The 19,042-nt window shown below is 44.4% G+C and overlaps 3 protein-coding genes across 5 annotated transcripts; all 3 read right to left on the bottom strand.

Annotated features, from left to right (window-relative positions):
* Nucleotides 1–1,458: 1,458 nt before the first annotated feature.
* Nucleotides 1,459–3,594, bottom strand: ccr9a (chemokine (C-C motif) receptor 9a). The gene is made up of 3 exons (XM_062530439.1): nt 3,535–3,594; nt 3,279–3,358; nt 1,459–3,149 (listed from the first exon to the last, which is right to left on the bottom strand). The coding sequence occupies exons 2-3, from the start codon at nt 3,327–3,329 to the stop codon at nt 2,076–2,078; spliced, it is 1,125 nt and encodes a 374-aa protein (XP_062386423.1). The 5' UTR covers nt 3,330–3,358; nt 3,535–3,594; the 3' UTR covers nt 1,459–2,075.
* Nucleotides 3,595–6,311: 2,717 nt separating this feature from the next.
* On the bottom strand, nt 6,312–11,352 carry zgc:136930 (uncharacterized protein LOC563946 homolog). Its single transcript, XM_062557057.1, has 9 exons — nt 10,607–11,352; nt 9,914–9,974; nt 9,701–9,796; nt 9,390–9,569; nt 9,087–9,212; nt 7,860–8,080; nt 7,686–7,723; nt 6,716–6,757; nt 6,312–6,483 (listed from the first exon to the last, which is right to left on the bottom strand). Exons 1-9 carry the CDS (start codon nt 11,317–11,319, stop codon nt 6,401–6,403), a joined length of 1,560 nt encoding a protein of 519 aa, XP_062413041.1. The 5' UTR covers nt 11,320–11,352; the 3' UTR covers nt 6,312–6,400.
* Nucleotides 11,353–12,404: 1,052 nt separating this feature from the next.
* On the bottom strand, nt 12,405–17,902 carry LOC134102790 (leucine zipper transcription factor-like protein 1). 3 transcript variants are annotated; one of them, XM_062557046.1, is made up of 11 exons: nt 17,866–17,902; nt 17,601–17,646; nt 17,103–17,227; nt 16,797–16,991; nt 15,042–15,099; nt 14,732–14,803; nt 14,456–14,521; nt 14,181–14,258; nt 13,675–13,851; nt 13,302–13,405; nt 12,405–13,150 (listed from the first exon to the last, which is right to left on the bottom strand). In XM_062557046.1, exons 2-11 carry the CDS (start codon nt 17,601–17,603, stop codon nt 13,135–13,137), a joined length of 894 nt encoding a protein of 297 aa, XP_062413030.1. In that variant the 5' UTR covers nt 17,604–17,646; nt 17,866–17,902; the 3' UTR covers nt 12,405–13,134. The 3 variants fall into 3 exon arrangements, with proteins under 3 accessions (XP_062413030.1, XP_062413022.1, XP_062413014.1); XM_062557038.1 differs by lacking the exon at nt 17,866–17,902 and adding an exon at nt 17,797–17,827; XM_062557030.1 differs by lacking the exon at nt 17,866–17,902 and having other exon boundaries at nt 17,601–17,850.
* Nucleotides 17,903–19,042: the final 1,140 nt, after the last annotated feature.

Below are 19,042 nucleotides of genomic sequence, written 5' to 3'. Positions count from 1 at the left end.
AGCGTGCGTGTTATTTAGGAACGCAACCTTTAAATTAGCATGCTTACTTTCGTGGTGCCGTCTTGTACTCTTTGCATGCAGAGAAACCCTCGTTAGTTGTTACAGATCAGGCATGTGGGCTTTGCATTAATACAATTAGGGAGGATGAAGGCATAGTTCTCTGTCCATTCATCATTAACGATCCTGTTTTCGCTGTTAACTTTTCTCTTCAGATTTTTTCATAGTGCCATTTTTTGACAGCTAACAGCAACGCGTGGAAATGTTTTTCTGGTGTTTTTTATTATTATTTTTTAAAGACACAGGCATAATAGCGCCCCCAATGACCAGTCGACAAATTTAACCTACATCAGCCTGCTTGAATGTCTATGCTCTGTCATTTCAAGTGCGCCTATCATTTTTACCTCCTCCGATATTAATTAATTCAATTAGCCATTGTTTTGGTTGTGAACTTGTGGCCCGCTATGTAATGGCTCGGAAAATATCTGGCCCGAGGCCAAACTTAATTGCCGACCCCTGCCCTATGCCATCCATGAAATGAAAAAAAAAAGGTACAGCCAGATCTTTGAACATTTTGTACCCAGACAGCAACCATTTAAAGGTGCAGTCAAGGATTTTATGCGATGTCAAGCCCATAACCAGTCACATTCAGCAATCATCTCCTCACAACCACTAGCTGCCCATTCCATACGTTCCATTCCAAAAAACAACCTGACCAGCTTAAGGTGGTTTGCTGGATGACCAGCTTGTTGACCAGTTTGTTTGACCACCTTATATTGGTTGACCAGCTGAAGGTGTGTTTTCGCAGGAGTTTTGCTGGTCTAGCTGGTTTACCAGCAGGTTTTGTTTGTTGTACCATCTCAGCTGGTCATTTTAGCCGGTGTTTCTGGTCTTACATTGCTGGTTTAACTGGCCATACCATCTTAAGTTGGTCATTCTAGCAAACTAGCATGACCATCTTACAATAACATTGTCAAGCTTGGCAGGCTGGCACCAGCATGACCATCTTACACCAGCTGTATCCCATATGACAGGCTGGTTCCCTCTGTAGTCATTTTTTTTCTTACCGTCAGCATTGGTCTAGCATAGATTCTATGCATATGAATAGATAGGATATATGCATAGATAGTCTTGCACAGTGCAATGATATATTGTATTTGTGTGCGCCTGAATGTGAAAATGTAGTGCTGTCTCTGGTGAAAATACAATGAACTCACAACGTCTGTGAGGATATGCGTCATTTACAACGGTTTTCAGACCACAGGTATACTCAACTTTCTCTGTGGTCTCCTGTGGGTTTGTATCAGTCCTGAAGTGGGGGACACAAATGTGTTATGTAACATCTCTTCTCAGGTATACTACACTATATAATGTGCTATGTACTATGAGTTTGAGACTTGAATGTGTAAGTACTGCAAATGGTGGCCTCTATAAGGCAAAGAAAGCAACAATGCAAGGGGGTATTATCAGCTTATTTATTCACATATTTTATTCAAAACATAAGCAAATGACCAGCAGCAAATGCATCATGACTTCACAGCAAAACATCATGTCCAGCAGCAATACAGTTTCAGCTCCAAACGGATAAACAAAAATATTTACATCACCTCTGTAACTGAGCAGACAGCAGTGAGGCAGTTAGGAAACCAAAAGAAAACAGTTGTTTCTGAAATGGTTCTACCTCAACAAAATTACAGTAGCACTGCACTCTTAATGCTAAACGAGAGATGTGAGATGCCTGAAGACACATACAGATCATATTTCTCTAGAACAAGGTATGGATCACCCAAAAATGGGCCCAGTACATATGGATCCATCAGACGGTCTACTACCATCATAATAGCTTCAGAACAAATCTTATACCAAGGCTTTGGCTTTCTCCTTGCAGCTTGCCAACCTGTAGGTATGGACAGACTTCAAACAGACTTCTGACTTCGTCCATCAAACAATAGCTCCCGTTTATCAACACATATGAAGTTACATGTCTATGACACTGCTTTCTTTCCAATGGCTGAGAGCATCTGAGTCTGACTTGTTCACAATGAGATCAGTTCTCTACTGAGATGGTTGCGTGAATGTCACAGAGAAAGAGCCTGGGTGGTATCTGTGTCAGACATGACAGAGGCCCGGAATGGAGTGCCATAGAGCTTGCTGAGTTTGCCCTTGGGTGACACACATCCATAGTACTGCATCATCTTCAGCAAGTCTCTACGGAAGCGCACACCAATGAAGACATACAAGAAGGGGTTGATGCAGCAGTGAGTATAAGCCACACCTTTCATGATTTGAGCGGCAATGTCAAAGTTTTGAGATATGTCACAGTTTGTGATTGTGACGTTAGCTGCCTGCGAGGCCTCCACTATCAGCATGGCATTGTAAGGGAGCTGAGAGAGGACAAACACTGCAACCACTGCAAAGATGACACGGAGGGCCTTGTGTTTCTCGAAGTTCCGCGTCTTCATCAAGGTGAGGATGATGCAACTGTAGCAGAAGATCATCACCACCAGAGGCACGCAAAAGCCCATGAAGATCTGGAGAACCAGGACCAGTATTTTGGTACGGTTGTGCTCATTGGCCCAGTAGACCAAGGTGCAAAACTGCCAGTCTGAATCGGGGTCGTCCTTTTTGCTAGCAAATATGAGCTCTGGTACAGCCAGGAACACAGCGAGCAGCCAGACAATCAAGCATACTAGCTTACTGCAGAGGAGCCTCGTGGTCTTGGAGTTCTGCGCTTTGGTGGTCTGAACGATGACTATGTAGCGGTCCACACTGATGCAGGTGAGGAGCAGCATGCTGCTGAAGAAGTTGATCTTGTAGCAGGCCGAGGTGAACTTGCACAGTAGAGAGCCGAAGGTCCAGCCGCGCAGCGCATCCGATGCCCAGAGAGGCAGAGTCAGCAGGAACAGCAAGTCAGCAACGGCCAGGTTCATGAGATACACATCTGTCATGGTCTTCTTGCGGGACTTGAAATGCACATAGATCCAGAGCACCAGAAAGTTACCGATTACTCCCAGGGAGACAATGACTGCATAGAGAGGGGGTTCATAGTATTTACGAAACTCCCTAACATAACTCTTGTCACAGGAGCTGAACTCTGAGTAGTCCTCTGTTCCTGATGAGTAGTCATCTGTTATGGTTGAGTAGTCATCACCCTGTCAGAAAAGAATGCATGCTTTTGTGAGTTTTATTTTTATTTTTTCATAATAAAACATAAAGAATGTAAAATTAATATAATATCTTTGTCTGCATGTCATACAACATGTAACATGTATTTTGCATACCTCTGGTGTCCCCATCGGAGTCCCCATCTGAGTTGTCATAAAATCCTCCATTTTCGGCTCCTATTCTTTTTCTTTATTTCCTAAAAGATATGAAGATAGATAGCAGAAAAACACAAATTAAAAACAAAATATTTGATCTGTTTGCACACAGCGAAATACAATTCCTCACTACATAGATATGGAACAATAACACAATAGCATGCATTCAAAGTCACTGTGGTAGAGGTAAGTCAGTGTCGAGCGACCGTTAACTTACCTATACAGGCAGGATGTCTGTGAGATGTGTCTGAGAGAACTGAACCGCAGAATGCTGTCTGGCAGCTGTCTCTCAAACAGAGCTTTTAAGGGATGCTTCAAAACCACAGTGACGTGGAACATGATGTAATGTCTTTGTCATTGCCATTGCTCGATAACTCATAACAGTATTAGGACCCAACATAGTGTTTCAGTGTGAGGGGCTTATTTGAATGTGATATGTGTTTCCCTTGACTACTGAAGGTTTTGTTTTGTAAAGAACGGATCAAAATATGGTGTTTTAGCAGTTTAAAATGGGATTGCACTGCCCATAATGCTTCTGATCTATAAAGACTCCTCTAAAACAGAACAATAGTTTGTGTCCGTCTACTGAAATGAATCTTTTTTCTTATCGCTTTTAGGTTTGCAATTCCATGCTGTACAGTGGCAGGAAATTCACATAATATCTGCCAAACTGCATTCTCTTTGACCATTCAAAGAGCTGTTCATGAAAACCATATACTCGTTATGTTCATAGTCATACCTGTGAACATTCACTGGATAATCGCTGTAGGCGATGGCCTTTCGAACTGGTCATGCACTAAAACCACAGCAGATACAAAATCCCCATCCATATTTTCAGTGGTAGTTTCATAGTGTTTTTCAGAGAGATAAGAGGGAAGTATGAGCAGCCTACTCAACTTCAGATTGAGGTGCATTTGTTTTTGTGGCGTGATTAGACATGGGGGTGTTGTTTACAGTTTCACTGGAGAGCATCAGTGAACAAACAATTTCACATTTCAATTTGCAAACTCAAAATCGGCTTTACCTATTTTTTTTTTTCACTTGTTTAATTAGATTTGATTAATTCATACAAAAGAATGAAAAATTCATGAACTCTGCACCTCATACTTACCAGGCACTGAGCATAGCTAGACTAATGCCCTGTGATCAGATAGATAGATAGATAGATAGATACTTTATTGATCCCCAAGGGGAAATTCAAGACTCAGGAGTAAGTCTGTTAGTGGCACAGTGGCAAATGTAGAAATCCTTTAGTTGTCCCATGATTAGCTGTGGATTATATACAGTATTAACAATATAATTGACTTGTTTGTTCATCCTGTTGTGTGAACTGTTAAACACACATCATAAATAGTCATCATAAAAACACTCACATTACAAACTTAGACACATTGGCAACTAGCCGTACTGAGAGGGTCACAGCCACATGTGTGACCACATGCAAAAAAAAGAACTAGAGAGAAAAAAAAGTTGTTTGTTCAGCTACACGTGGAACGCACATGTCAGTACACACGTTTGTGGTCACCTCAAACACCAATGGGAACAAACTCTTCTTATAGAATAATAGAGTAATATTGTTGCTGTATATAGTGCACGTGTCTTTGCCATGTGTATGCTGTGTGTGTGTGCGTGTGTCTGTGTGCGTGTTCAATATTTCTAAACTTCAAATTCACTGTGGTAGATATGTATCCTTACAAGATAGACATGTCAATATTATGTTGTTACTATGGTGATTTGCTCGGTTGTCCTAGTGTTTCACCTGTCGTCCAATGTTTACTTGGTTTCAATCAGTGCAACAAAAAAAAAAATAATCGAAAGCTCTGAACAAGTGGGGACACCCTGAGCCTGCGTGCTGTGGCAGTTGAAAACAGTGAGCTTGCGTGCAAAAGCTCACCACAAGCAGCAAGAGGTGATGCTACCATGAGCGAGAGTTTTACGCGGGCCCGTGCCTCTCAGCCAATAGAGTAGCTCGAGAACATTGTGCGGTGTACTTTTCTTGGGGGGTGGGGAGTGTAAGGGGTTGCATGACAAGCTCAGACCACAAACGAGGCCATTTGAGGAAGTTCGAACAAGTGCCAGTGTACATCCTCTCGCCCCCCTACTCATCTTTCTGTTGTGCTCACCCACTCACAGTAATCACGGCACATCTGCACAGATATAGGCCCATACTGTAGATTCCAGTAATGTGCAATGCAGTGTGGTGTGTGAGGTCTAACAAGCCCCTCTAAGTTGCAATCTATATTTTACATTGTCTATCTTACCTACTGTACAGTTGTTTCCACTGACAGATTCCTCAACAACAAGCGTGAAAACATGTGTGTAAAACAGAAGTTTCAGTTAACTTCCCCTGTCTCACACGCCACCAGACACAAGATTAAAAAAGGCGCAAAACACACACACGTCATTGTGTCACCATTTTGAGAGAAAAACAATGTGAGCGTGACACACGAGACTAGTTAAGCGTGATGCATATTTAAAGAAGAGGCAAGGCATGTGTTCACATGGGGAAAATGATGGCCACATGATTGGCAGAGCAGCACCTGTTTTCTTCCTGTTTCAGCAGCTCAGCCAGCTGAAGATAAAGGCCTGCACAGAAAATGAACTGTTTGAATGTTCCCATGGATTTTTTTTTCTGCCATGTTTTTTATTTAGAGTACTGACAGAAATGATTGGCTACATTATTTTCAGTGACATTTAACGTGACACCAGTGCTTACCTCGAGGGAGTTTTTCCTTGCCCCTGTTACTCGTGGGATCTCTTTGAATGTTTAACACTCTGTAAAGCACCATGAGACATGTGTAATGTTTTGGCGCTCTAAAAGTGAAACTAAATTGAAATTAAATTCAAAATTGAACACATTTCACAACACTAACAATATGCCTTAAACATGTGCCTTGTTGCTGTCAGCTGAAGCACACATCACATCACACCACATCACATGTAAAAGACACAGACACAGCGGGGAGCATCAGGATTGTACTGTTTATTGGACTAGTCCAGAGTGGAATGAGCACAGCACAGACATCAGTTAACAGCCATCACAGACTCAGGGTATGTACTGTATGTGCATGTCACCGGGAGGATCAAGAGGACTCTGATCCGTCACCGTCACCGTCACCGTCACCGTCACCGTCGGCATCCGAGACGACCGATGTCTCCACGTGTTCTGTGGATGAAAAGAGCACAGAGACCCAATTGGTTCTAGGAGGCCTACATGTATACAAATACTGTACAGTGTATGTGTGCATGGGTGAACCGTGGTCTAGATCCTCTCAGGAGGAATGTGTTGGTAAAATATGTAATTGGAGTGTGTATGCAGGATGTAGAATGTAGATTTGTTTTTCTTCAGCCATGTCTGTGTGTAATGCTGGTGCATTGTGGGTAACTGTTTGCCTCACCTGTGATGATCTCTTTCACCTCTATGGTGCTGCCACTTTCCGCTGAAAAAGGGGGGGAAAAAACAGCAAATAATTAGACACGCATAAATGTTCCATCTGATGTGATGTCTTCCGTGCTCAGCCTGAGCCACTGATAACAGCCACACTTTCCTGATCCGGGGCAGCGTCTATCTGATAGCAAAGTCACACTTGCCTGAAAGTGTGACCCTATAGGGCCGTTCCGCAGGGGGGGAGGAGACGGGGGAGTGCTGAGGGGTGCTGGTGTGGGCCATGGCGCTCTCTGCGAGACGAGAAAGCGCAGGTGAGACAGGGCTCCACCCTGACGGCACCACAGGACTCCCCCACCCCACCCCACCCCCATCCCACCCCACTGGATGTGGGCTCCTCCAGGCAGTGCAGAAAAGGAGGCGTGGAGCGCCGGGGAGAGATTGGGGGAGCGGAGATGCGCTTAAACAGCGCTTGGAGGAGTGCTCACCAGCTGCTGATGTTTGATGGATTCTTCATGCTAAGACTTGATCTAAAGTGCCACAGGGCTCCCGTCATAAGTGCCCTCAGAGTGACACAGCCAGATGCTCCCTGCACACACTCTGGCTTACAGTATATTAGACAGAGAACATGGCTCTGAGGTCAATGTGCAATTCTTGGCCAAAATGTATGTAGACTTAAACCTGATCCTGGGAGAGCAAAATGGCTAAACTCCAAACTCATTCCACCAAAGGCCTACATTACAGTACATCTTACAGCAAAGTTGCTACATGTCTCTGTCTCTGAAAGTGAAGCTGTTTGTTGGTGGTAACAGATGCCTGTTTCTATGTGCCAAGTGGTTACCTCTCCATGTGACTGAGGAATTTCCCTAAAACCACTATGACCAATCTAGCCTTCTGAGGCCTGTACCTCTTAATCATTCCTGTGAAAGTAGAGACGTCAGGCCTACGCATGTTATCACGAGGGGGCCTTTTGCCTTGCTTACCTGTGAAAGTATAGGATGTTTCAGTGAACTCCGGTAACCTGAAACAGATATGGACAGTCACCATGAGTCAGGATTATCATTTCTATGAATGTTCTAGGTAGAGACAAGAAATTGTAAATATGTAATCCTTTTCGATTTACTCTATTTGTTCTCTTCAACTAGGGAACGACTCACTTGAAGTCGTCTCCGTCCAGCAAGTTGCGGTACGTTGATATCTCCACGTCCAGGGCGAGCTTGACGTCCAACAGTTCCTGGTAGGCCAGGATCTGCTTGTGGAGGTCTCCCTTTGCTGATTCGATGGCAGCGGTGAGGCTGGCGATCTGAGCCTGGTACTCAGAGACACCCACACTGACCTGGGCTTGGGCCTCCGCCATGCTCTGCTCCAGAGACATGTTCTGCAGGCCCAGCAGTAGAGAGAGGATTACAAGCATTAGAACAGTAAAGTGTAATGTGATGGGAAAAGATTATACACGTCATCATCAAACTGTGCCAGGAATCATCAAGCGACATATCATATAATCAAACTCTATCCTGCTGATAGAGCTGACAGTTGATGAGAAACTGTATGAGCAATATCTATGCAGTCGTGTCTATGCCAGTGCAGCTGTTTAACCCTGATGTTCTCAGGAACTGAGGGGAACCGTGCGACGGTTTTCTCTGGGGAAAGTTTTTTTTCTCAGCTCTTGAGCAGAGACGCATATTTCTGTGCATAGAAAACCACTTCCTGTGTATTGGTACAGTGATTTGTTGTGAACTGTTAACTGATCGGTGGGAACTGGTGCTGATTCAAGCATGTCCTTGACAGGTGGCATTGTAACCGACAATGTTTTGTAGAGCTGTTTTAGTTTGGTCTTGAGTTTTGGTTTTGCTTTCGCCCTATCAAAAGCCCCTACAATCCCTAAAGTCCTTATCTATTATGCTAGTCTAGCCCACAAAGTTTCCAGAGAGAACTCCCTCAGTTTATTTTAATTTGAGATCTTATTATCATCATTGGGCCCACCGGTAAACACTGAGGGGCCCACAATTTTACAAACATCCACCCACAATTTTACAAACAATCGTTGGTTGATGATTGTTTACATCGATTGTATCAGCCCCTGAATAAATTCAGCGCACCACTGTTTGTGTCCATCATATACTTTCTAAGCTCAACCCAGTTTATATTTACCTCCATGGTAAATACTAGTGGTCAGTAAAAATGGATTTTACTCATAATGGCCATTTTCTCACATTCAATGACTACAGAGGTTAAATCGCACATAGGAAACTAAATGCAGTAAAATAGATATCAAGATGATTGGTATCATATATTACATGAAATGACACATGAACCTCCATAGAGTTCCAGTCAATGAGCAGTGTCTACAGCATGTTGATGTGGTGAAGAGGCAAGGTACTCACCACAGACACCATGCTCTGCAGCTCAAGACTCAGAGCCTGCAGCTCTTTCCTGGCCGATGTTATCTCCACCTTGGCTGTGGAGATGGCTTCTGAGCTCTTCACCGTTTGGGTCTGGATCTCCTCCATCTGCACAGCGCAAATCATCAGGGTGAGCATGGAGTTATGAATTAGGTCGCAACACAGAGAAAGAGGCTCATTCATTTTAAATGCAAGTGGGAGCGAGCCATTAAAATGAAGGGGGGAGGGAGGGAGGGAGGGAGAGAGAGAGAGAGCGAGAGGGAGAGAAAGAGACAGAGAGGTGACCTTGAGTTTGTAGTAGGCGTCGGCCTCCTCTCTGTGCTGGTGCACGGATTTCTCGTACTCCATCCTTATGCTGTTGAGGGCAGTTGCGATGTCAAAGGACTTGCCCGTGTCCACCTCGATCATAGACACAGAAGTGTCCATGGCAGTCGTGCCGAGTTTGGTCTGCAGAGAAGACAGCTCCTGAGGAGCAGGCACAAGGACAGACCGAGGAGACAGAGGAGTTAGGACATAGCCCACAGATATTGGAGAGCAATAGAGACAGGGAGATAATGCTTTGAATCTCTCGCTGGTGTTACTGAAACCTCTCTCACCTCCTCCTGTGTCTTGGAGATGAATTCCTGTTCACTTTTCAGACTATTGTATTTGGCATCCAAATCAATTCGGATATCTGACGCCATCTCAATGTCCTGCCAAGACAATCAATTAGAGTTCAACTAATCAATTAATCAACAAATCAAAAGGTGTATATTCATGCGAAATATTTCCATGTCTTCATCCAGGGTGACATTGTTCTTTCTGCCCACCTTTTTCATCGAAGCGATGTCAGACTCAAGTTGGAACTTCACACCCTGTTCAAAATCATACCTGTGCACAATGCAGATGAGCACACACAATCAGATGCATTGGGTTCTTGAGTTTCAATAACATTTTTTACCAGTGCCAACCAAGTATAAGAATTGGTCAACATCATTTTTTACATTTATTCCTTAGGAGGCACATTTATCTAAAGTGACTTACAAAATGAGGAATAAAGTTCAAGTAGGTAGCAAAAATATTCTGATGCAGAGGGGGCCTTAAGTAACAATAAATGCTAAAACTTTTTTATAACTTCAACACAATCCTCACCTCATTGTAAACTGCAAAGAATCAAACTTCACAGGGGAGCTACACCAGGTGTGTAACTGAAGGGTTCCGTTAGAAGACTTTTTTTTAATGGAGGCCTACTCGCCACTGTCACATCTGGTGTAGCTACTTCCATTGATTATACTGATTATTAACTGCTGCAGCACACGTGTCGCGAACGGAATGCTTCAGTAACGTGCCTGGTATAGTTCTCCTGTCATGCTCGACTAACTCCTATACAACCTTTGTGTTGTTCCAATCCAAGTACACAACAAGTTCTGTTATCTTGTATGAGGATTTCGAATGTGAGGCATGTCATTAATTCAGTGAAATCGCAGTTTGTAATGTGAGCGGAAGAGGCGAGATTCACTCACTTGGCCTTGAGTTCATGGGCAGCGCCACGGACGTTGTCCAGCTCGATCTCCAGCTTGACGGTGTCGAGGGAGAGGGTCTCCAGCGTGTTGCGGTACTCGCTCAGCTGGGCCTCGTACTCCACGGCGGAGGTGGCGGAGGACTCGGGGGACATGTCCGCGCCGCCCGTCAGCTGGGAGAGCTTGGCCTCCAGGGCAGCATTTTCCTGCTGCAGCCCGCGCACCTTGGCCATGTAGGAGGAGAAGCGGTCGTTCAGGCCAGCCAGCGTGTGCTTCTCGGCCGCCCGGGAGAGCACGGCAGGTATGGCAGGGCCCGCACTAGGGCCAGCGGCCAGGGCGACGCCGGCACTGAGGCCTCCCGATGCCATGGTGCGGCCCATGGCAAAGGCCGGGCTGGCAACCAGCGCCCCTGCACCACCCCCACCACCCAGGCCAAACCCAGCTCCACCACCCCCACCACCCAGGCCAAACCCAGCTCCAGCACCACCACCACCCAGGCCAAACCCAGCTCCACCACCACCACCACCAAAGCCCAGGCCCATCCCGTATCCTGCCCCAGCTCCAGATCCCCCACCCATGCCCAGGCCTCCTCCGAGACCCAGCGCCATGCCCAAGCCAGCGCCTCCGCCATGCCCTAGGCCCAGTCTGCCACCCCCCGCTCCACCAAAGCCCAGGCCAGACAGCCGCGATGAGGATAAGGACAGAGACATGGACATGGCTGATGGTGTGTGATCACAGCAGGAGACCGAGAGAACACACCAAGCGAATTGAAGACAAGATCACAGACTGAAGCCTCCCGCTTATATAGACAGGTGGGTAAGGACGGGACAGGGAGAGCAACAAGGGTGTGCCACAGAGAGAGAGAGGGAGAAGGAGAGAGAGAGAGAGAGAGAGAGAGAAAGAGAGTGAGAGGCAGGGAGAGAGGGACAGAGATGGGCTGGGGCTTGCCTGCCTCTCTACCTGTACCCCTGCTCCATCCCCTTCTCATTGGCTTCCCTGGAGCCTCTCCTGGCTCACCTCCAGGGCAGCGACTCCCATCAGTTTTACGGGCTTCTAATTGTGACAGCTTGATGGAGCTCAGATTGGTATGCAGTACCCACGCTAAAAAGCACCCCTTATGGGCATTTCTGCCCCTACATTCTTGTACTTTACCAAAGCTACATCAGCATTAGATAACAATCAATGCAGCACCACCATTCTATTAGTGTGAAAATATAAAAACATGCATGCAAAGATAATTTATCAACCTAATAAAAGTGTTAGATGATAGTTGACCTCAGATTGAGATAAAGCCACAGTGACAACAAATGAATAAAAAGCTGAAATAGCATTGAGAAATGCAGCAGAGACTCAGGTCGCAGTGTTCATAAAGTGAGGAGGCACTGCCTGGTCTTGAAAGCCTTGGGGAGACAAGCAGCTGATCTTGGGGTGGGGTGAGGTGAGGTGGGGTGCTGGGTGCGTACTACACCTCCCTGGCAGGTGAAGCATACCTGCCAACGCCTACCCTGTGGAGGCCTGCCCACAGACTCCCCCTCAAGACCTGATCACTCAAACATATCATACATTAGATGAGTACAAACACAGCTGTTGCTTTCAGTTGTTGGACTTAAGCCTCCACACTGACATTCCTGTTCACTGAAACATTTGATTCTGAGGGTTGGCCAACCAAGCTGAGTGAACAACGTATGTATGTGCATCTCCTGTAATTCCTCTCTGATATTAGATGTTTTCCATGGTGTCCTTAGGTCAGGAGTGGGCAAATCTAACGCTAGGCACTGAAAAAAGATCACTACAAACACTGTTTATCCATAATTCTACACAATTTATTGACGGGAACTTTTCATTACGTAGATGCAGCACGACACTGATCATATTTTGCTGTGAACCTCTCAACACATTTAAGTGTATGTGCAAGTTAGCTTTTATGTAACACTGGCAACATATGTAACACACACAGCTGAAGACAGTGCAGTACAGAAATGTATGGCAGCTGGCCAGTATGGTGAAAGCCACTGTGCAGACTGGGAAAATAGTAATAAAATACATTATAGCAACTAGAGTATATTCTATTGTCAAAAACATTAGTATATAAAATAATTTAGGCCGTGGTGGACAATTCAGGCAGACTTGACTTCACCTCCTCCACACTCATATCTCATATGACAGGGTTGGAGATAGCCACAAACACATACATATACTCACCCACACATCTAAACTAACGTTCAAAAGGGCACACTTTTCCACTATTCCAGATAAAAGAACATTCCAACCACAATAACCTACGCCCATACAGACAGAAAATTCCAGTCTGTAAGGTGGTCTGGGGAAGATAAGGTTTTTCGGCTCATTTTCATGATGATACATAACCAGTGGTGATATCACATGATTGTTGAAAAACAACTTCCCTGAACACAGAATGCCAATTTCTCTGTTATTGGGTCATGAGGTTAAACGTCCGTGCCAGTGTTCCTACAGTGCCCTCTCGTCTTTTGGCCCGTTTGGTCGTCTTTCACCGCCTCCACTGGCCGTCTTCACTCAGATTCATATCTGTCAAGGAAATCAAAAGATGACAGGAAGTCTGTCAAGGAAACTGGCTCAGCTATTGACCTTACATAGAAAACGCATCTAAGGCTGAACAAAGCTCCAATGTTATTTTGGCCCAATTTTAGCAGAGCATTGAGTGTATTCTAGCGCTTACTTCTGTAACTTTTTCCTTATCTCTTTCATCTGCTCATTCTTTTTGGCCAGGATCTCCTTCATGTTGCGATATGCAGCAGTCTGCTGAAACTTCTTCTCTAGTTCCTGTATTAAAAATGTGAACAAAGATGAATACACAAAAACACATGGGCCGTTGTCACATGAGATATGCATTGTATGACATACAAAGTAGATGCTAAGTATGAACATATAGTGGAACATCGTCAAACAAACAAAGTGCTGACTATTAAAATGAAATCCAATCAGGCCATTCATTTGGAGAAATTTCCCAGTCAGATGAATGCAAGAGCTGATCTTTGGATCATATTGGTACGTGGCATCACAGGGCATGCCAAGGACATGTGTGTCTTCACCTTCTCGGCTAAGGCCAGCTGTTCCTGCACGCGCAGCAGGTCATGTTTGGCGGCTACCAGGTTGTCCTGCAGATCCTTCTGAGATGCAGTGGTGGCGCTCAGGCTCTTCTGGAAGTCCTCCCTCAGCGTTTCCACGGTGCCCTCCAGGTCTGTGATCTCCTGAGATCGCCGTGTGAACTGTGAGGGCAGAGGACATTAATTACACTTAGACAATTAACACCACAACGTGAATAAAAAAAAACCTCACACTTCAGTCTAATTTCTTACACTTTTAGTGTACTATGATACTATACTATACTATATCAGACTAAGCTATGCCTAACAAGCAAAAAGCATATAGTGGTATTTTGATTTTGACATACTCACCATGAGTAATCCATGCAGTCAAAAAAGCAGAAGTACTATCATGAGAAACTGAGTGAGGAGGATGTGGGAAAGAGGAGGCCTCTACTACATCTCCTGATCTCTTCCAAGTTTATGTCCATGTGTGTGAGGTCACTTCCTACCTGCTGATCAGTCTGGACCCTCTGGAGGTCCTTCAGAGCCTGCTCCACCTTGGATTTCTCATCGAGAGCACTGGTGGCCTGGAAAAACACCACTCACAAGTCACCACATGGAAGAAGTTGACTAAAATAAGCCCAAGTCCTGCGTCATCATACCCACTGGGACTGATAATTAAGCTCAACCATAAGCTTTCATTAACAGGACAGAAAATTGAACACATAAACAGACAGGACAGAGGGCACACCACTGAGTCTAACTTCAAATATTTCTAGGGTACCTGAGATTCCAGGGTTTTGAGCCTTGCCTTCAATTTGTCATTCTCCTCCTGTAGTCTGGCAATCTCCTATGAAAACACACACACACACACACACACACATTAACATATGGTGCAATGTATGCTCAAAACTATGTATAAAGCCAACTGACTCATGTGAGAGGTGAATGATTGTAAAGGCTATGAAACAAACCACTAGGAATTCTGTATAATACAGTCATCAGTTTACCAGAAATCTACTTGTCTTTGCTTAGTTGTCTAAGGAAGATATCTCCCCACCTTGTTAAGGAGTTCAGATACACCCCCCTCATTCAATGGGGCCAACTTGGGTTTGCTGACATCTTGGCTTGTCTGTATCAGGCATGCAAAATTTCATTAATGGGTCAATGACTCAATTGTTTTAATGATCATACTTCATGACTTCATTAAAAGTTAACATTAAAGTTTCACCTATACATGTAAAGACTACTGAAATGTTTTAGATATCATGCACCTATTGTAATTTCATTTCTTGCTTTGTCTTAGATTGTAATGCATTACATGTGTCATATGTATTTTCACATGGAAAGTCTTGCAAGCTGATTTTCACCTTATTAGTTGTTTTAAAGTCTGTCTTCTCAAACTCGGCTACTTGTTCCAAGAGCTCTCTGAGGAAACGGAAGTTACAGCCAGTTACCAGATGAATACAATCAGTCATCAGTTATTTCACCCTCTATTAAGCAAATGTGCAATCACACACAGAAATCATACACAGAACACTCAAAGGCTGCACAATTATCGCCAACCATCACACTATGAAGCAACACAGTTACCTAATCGCAAAAGATGCAGATAATCATCCACAGTTAACTTAAGTCACATTTCTGACTTTTACATGTCATCCTCCTTGACTATGCCATGTCTGATTAGTGGGTGTGGGTAGTGCGTGAAGGGCACAGAAATTCTGATTGGTGAACTTCACAGTTGTTCGGGGGGTGCTGTGCTTCTTGTGCATTGGGCATGCTCACCAATCAGGGGTGCACAAATTAAAAAGACATTTTGAATACTGAACGGAGTCAATGAACTGACATTCAAAAATCATATCGCAAATCGCAATCGCAATGAACCACTGTTGTCTAGGACAAGTTTATGGCTACCGAAAAAAAAGAAGAACCCACAGGCTAGCAACAGCGTCCCAACCTGCACCATCCTCCCAGGCACTTTAATCAATCACGTCTCTTGTCAAACACGGCATTTCTTTAAACTGTGATATAACTAGTATATAGTTGATTGCAGTGTGGGTACAAAGTGAGGCCTGCCACACTGTCACAGGTTCAACGTTTCACATTGTCATAATCAACTGGTCCACAAAACATTCTAAAAGGGGAAAAAATCCACTGAGAGAAAAAAAAAATTGAAGACACGAATACTTATGAACATTATTCAAATAAGGGCAGAAGCTTAATAACACAATTTAAGGCAGAATGCAAACACTAGATACAGAACTGTGGGATCCATATCTGTCAATCTGATGCGCCTGCCGGTTTTGTTATGCATAGGCCTATTTAGGAGAGCTAAACCAGACAAACGGTACTTTTAGCAGGAAAAACACAGGTCTGTTGGAAATGCAGTAAACCACAGATAAGAATTGTGTGTTCACTGTCTTGACACTTTTTTTCCCTGGGCTAACCAGGAGAGTTACACAAGACAAAAAGTAACTTTTAGAGCAACACTGCACAGGACTGTTGAAATGTGATAAACAACAGATAAGCACAATGAATCAACTGTCTGGACAAACTTCCCTCTGAGAGGTTCCCAAATGTAATGTAAACAACCAAAACGATTAGTATGAGTGTATGCTACGAATGATTCACCAGCTTAGCACCAGTGACACCTTGTTGTGTCTTGCACGGAGTGCAGTCTGCAGATGAGGTGTTTGTAACTACATGCCAATGCTAGGGTTTTGTGAATTGTACTACAAGACTATCAAACTCTGTAGCACCATGTAGCGCCATGAAAACAAAAAAGTTCACATACAGCCCTGAAACGGATATTGGAGGATGTGGTATTCAAAGCCACTTTACTCCGAGTCAACAACCAGCACAAGAGTGGCAGCTGTGGGCAGAACTTTCATCTGCTGTGGAAACAAAACATACAGCAACTGTTCTCAGTTCACATGATATACTGTAGGCTAAACTTTTCAAACTGCTCCAAGTTTTTCAAACTTTCAAGACATATGCCTATGACTTTCATTCCTATTCCTATTATATACCTTTTCCCAGTTATAAATTCTAAGATGGTCTGATAGGCTACAAAATGTTGCCAAGTCCTGGATGAACTCCAAGCATATCCGTCCCAGTCTCACCTGTTCTCCAGTTCTGACACGTCGGTCTGCAGCTTCAGGTAGTACTTCTCGGCCTGTGAGAAGAGCTGCCTGAGGAGGAGAACATTGGTGTGTGTGGTGTTGATGAGCTCCATCTCCACCTCCCCACGCACAACTGCCTGCAGGCCCTCCAGCATGTCTGACACCTCATCTGCTGTGAAGGTCTCCTCCACCAGCCTGGAGAATAGAGAAACAAACACAAAGACAAGCACAGGTGGGCAGAGTGAGATGGAAGGGCCCATGATCTATATGAGGTGTTTGGTTATTATGAAGGCTTACTGTTGTCACCTGCTTTCTTTGAGGTCCTCGAAGCAGGAATCAATAGTTTTCAATCTCTGGACCCTCTTGGACCTTGCGAAACGCATGTAATTGATAACTTCATTCTGATGATGCTCATTGAAACCAAGCTCCGCCTGTGCATGAACAACACAACAAACGAATCAGGCCCAACGTTACATTTACACCTACATACTACCTAACTAGATCTAACTAAGGTTAGTTAATTTAGGCTAACTATGATTACGTAATGATATATTAATTAAACTGAAAATGATCTTATCTCCTACCAAGGTTGACACATGCAAACCACACTAGAACATCAACAGGGCAGGCATCCATTGGACTGATACAGTAAAGTATGTAATGCTAGCATGAAACTAGCAACGACAAGTTATGAACAACATTGTTTGGCCATTTAGCCATTAGCTCCTTCTCTGAGACCAAACTTGTGCTAAATTGTGCAAGCTATGCTAGCGGCAAACATGTTAGCCAGCTAAGATGACTTACCATGTCAGATTAATGCCAGAGGGAACGAATGCAATCACAGAAGGGGCTGCTCAGAAGCAAACAACCAGAGGGAAAATGCAAGGTAACGTTGTTATTCATACAAACATAGACAGTTGGGATATCTTAGTCACGAATGTACAAAATGCTCTGAAGATTGATGAACAATACACTTTGAAGCATTCGTAAGCCAACTGACTTGCTCCATTAGCCACCAAACACGTAGAACTATTAGCGGCAAGCTAAGCTAACAGCAGAGGGAAGCCACCTGCAAACACCAGTTGCTATGCAACTGATCCTGACGTAGCCATAACGTAGGCGAAACCTCCCTTGTCGGATATCTCCCCCTGTTGGATACACCACATGGAGCCTCGGCCCGAGGCTACATCACTGTATTCATACACCATGGTTTTGCAGTCATGATTCATGAACAATGATTAAATATTGATAAGTCTTGCTTTAAATGCTCACTAACTTCTTTCAATAGTAAACTTCTGGGTCAGTCTTTAAATTGATTGTTGAAATTCAGCAGCAACCTTATTCCAGGGAGAAGTTCTGGAATGATCCTCTGATCAAGGGTATTGTGCATAGCCTTTCAAGCTTTTCATGTCATCACTTCACTATGTCTATTGTTAGGCGTGTTCAAATAGTCCTCTCCTGATGTCTCATGGATACAGTCCCACACCTGTCTCATACACTGTCTGACACAGATGGAGCTGTCAACACTCAGAATTCAATTAGGCCTAGGCCTACTATTGAATATGTCAAAATGGTGTGTATAGGCCTACTGTAGGCTACATATAGCCTACAACAATTTTATCACCAATCACCATTGCATGTATCTATGATGGCCATTGAAGGACTGGTTGTTGACATCACAGCTTTAGTCGTGAGAAACTCAATACAACTCGGTTTATGGATATCATAATTGGCTGTAAGCTAATGTACGGGTCAGGAACTGTATGTCCCAGATCATGGCGAGTACATGTTTGGAAATGCAGCGTGTCACCTAAACGTGTCACTACCCCCTGTGTGGTGGGAACAACCTCACAAACACTTCTATCTTTCTCATTCTAGCATTTACACCCATAGGCCTATAGAGGTTCTTGCTTTGACATGATGATATGACACTTTTCACACACACACACACACACACACACACACACACACACACACACACACACACACACACACACACTTATTGTGCCCTGTCATTTGGCTGCCATGTGTGTGCTGTGCATACCTGGGGTGGGTGGACACACCACCAGGTTCTGGGTTTCCATCTGGCTTCATGGAGCTTTCCTGAGAAGGCCACACAGTGCTGAGGCAGCCGAAAACAGCGCAGCCTCAATGCACAAAGGCCAGGGCCACAGGGTCTCTGTCACAATGCCACCGCAAACAACAGGGTGCGAACAAAGAGCTCTGCTTTCCAGAAGCCCAGCGCA

This window comes from Sardina pilchardus, chromosome 2, assembly GCF_963854185.1.
Source record: "Sardina pilchardus chromosome 2, fSarPil1.1, whole genome shotgun sequence".
In the NCBI taxonomy this organism is placed as follows: Eukaryota; Metazoa; Chordata; class Actinopteri; order Clupeiformes; family Clupeidae; genus Sardina; species Sardina pilchardus.
The sequence above is the reverse complement of the archived record's forward strand: the minus strand, read 5'-3'. Positions and strand labels throughout refer to the sequence as shown.

Coding starts and splice junctions, on each gene's coding strand:
- ccr9a (XM_062530439.1), bottom strand. CDS start 3,329: ATGGAGGATTTTATGACAACTCAGATGGGGACTCCGATGGGGACACCA. Junction 3,150..3,278: donor CTCCGATGGGGACACCAGAG/GTATGCAAAATA, acceptor CTTTTCTGACAG/GGTGATGACTACTCAACCAT.
- zgc:136930 (XM_062557057.1), bottom strand. CDS start 11,319: ATGTCCATGTCTCTGTCCTTATCCTCATCGCGGCTGTCTGGCCTGGGC. Junction 9,570..9,700: donor TCTCCAAGACACAGGAGGAG/GTGAGAGAGGTT, acceptor CCTGCTCCTCAG/GAGCTGTCTTCTCTGCAGAC. Junction 6,758..7,685: donor AACATCCTATACTTTCACAG/GTAAGCAAGGCA, acceptor CCCCTTTTTCAG/CGGAAAGTGGCAGCACCATA.
- LOC134102790 (XM_062557046.1), bottom strand. Junction 15,100..16,796: donor GTGTCAGAACTGGAGAACAG/GTGAGACTGGGA, acceptor CCGTTTCCTCAG/AGAGCTCTTGGAACAAGTAG. Junction 14,804..15,041: donor ACTTTAAAACAACTAATAAG/GTGAAAATCAGC, acceptor TGCCTGATACAG/ACAAGCCAAGATGTCAGCAA.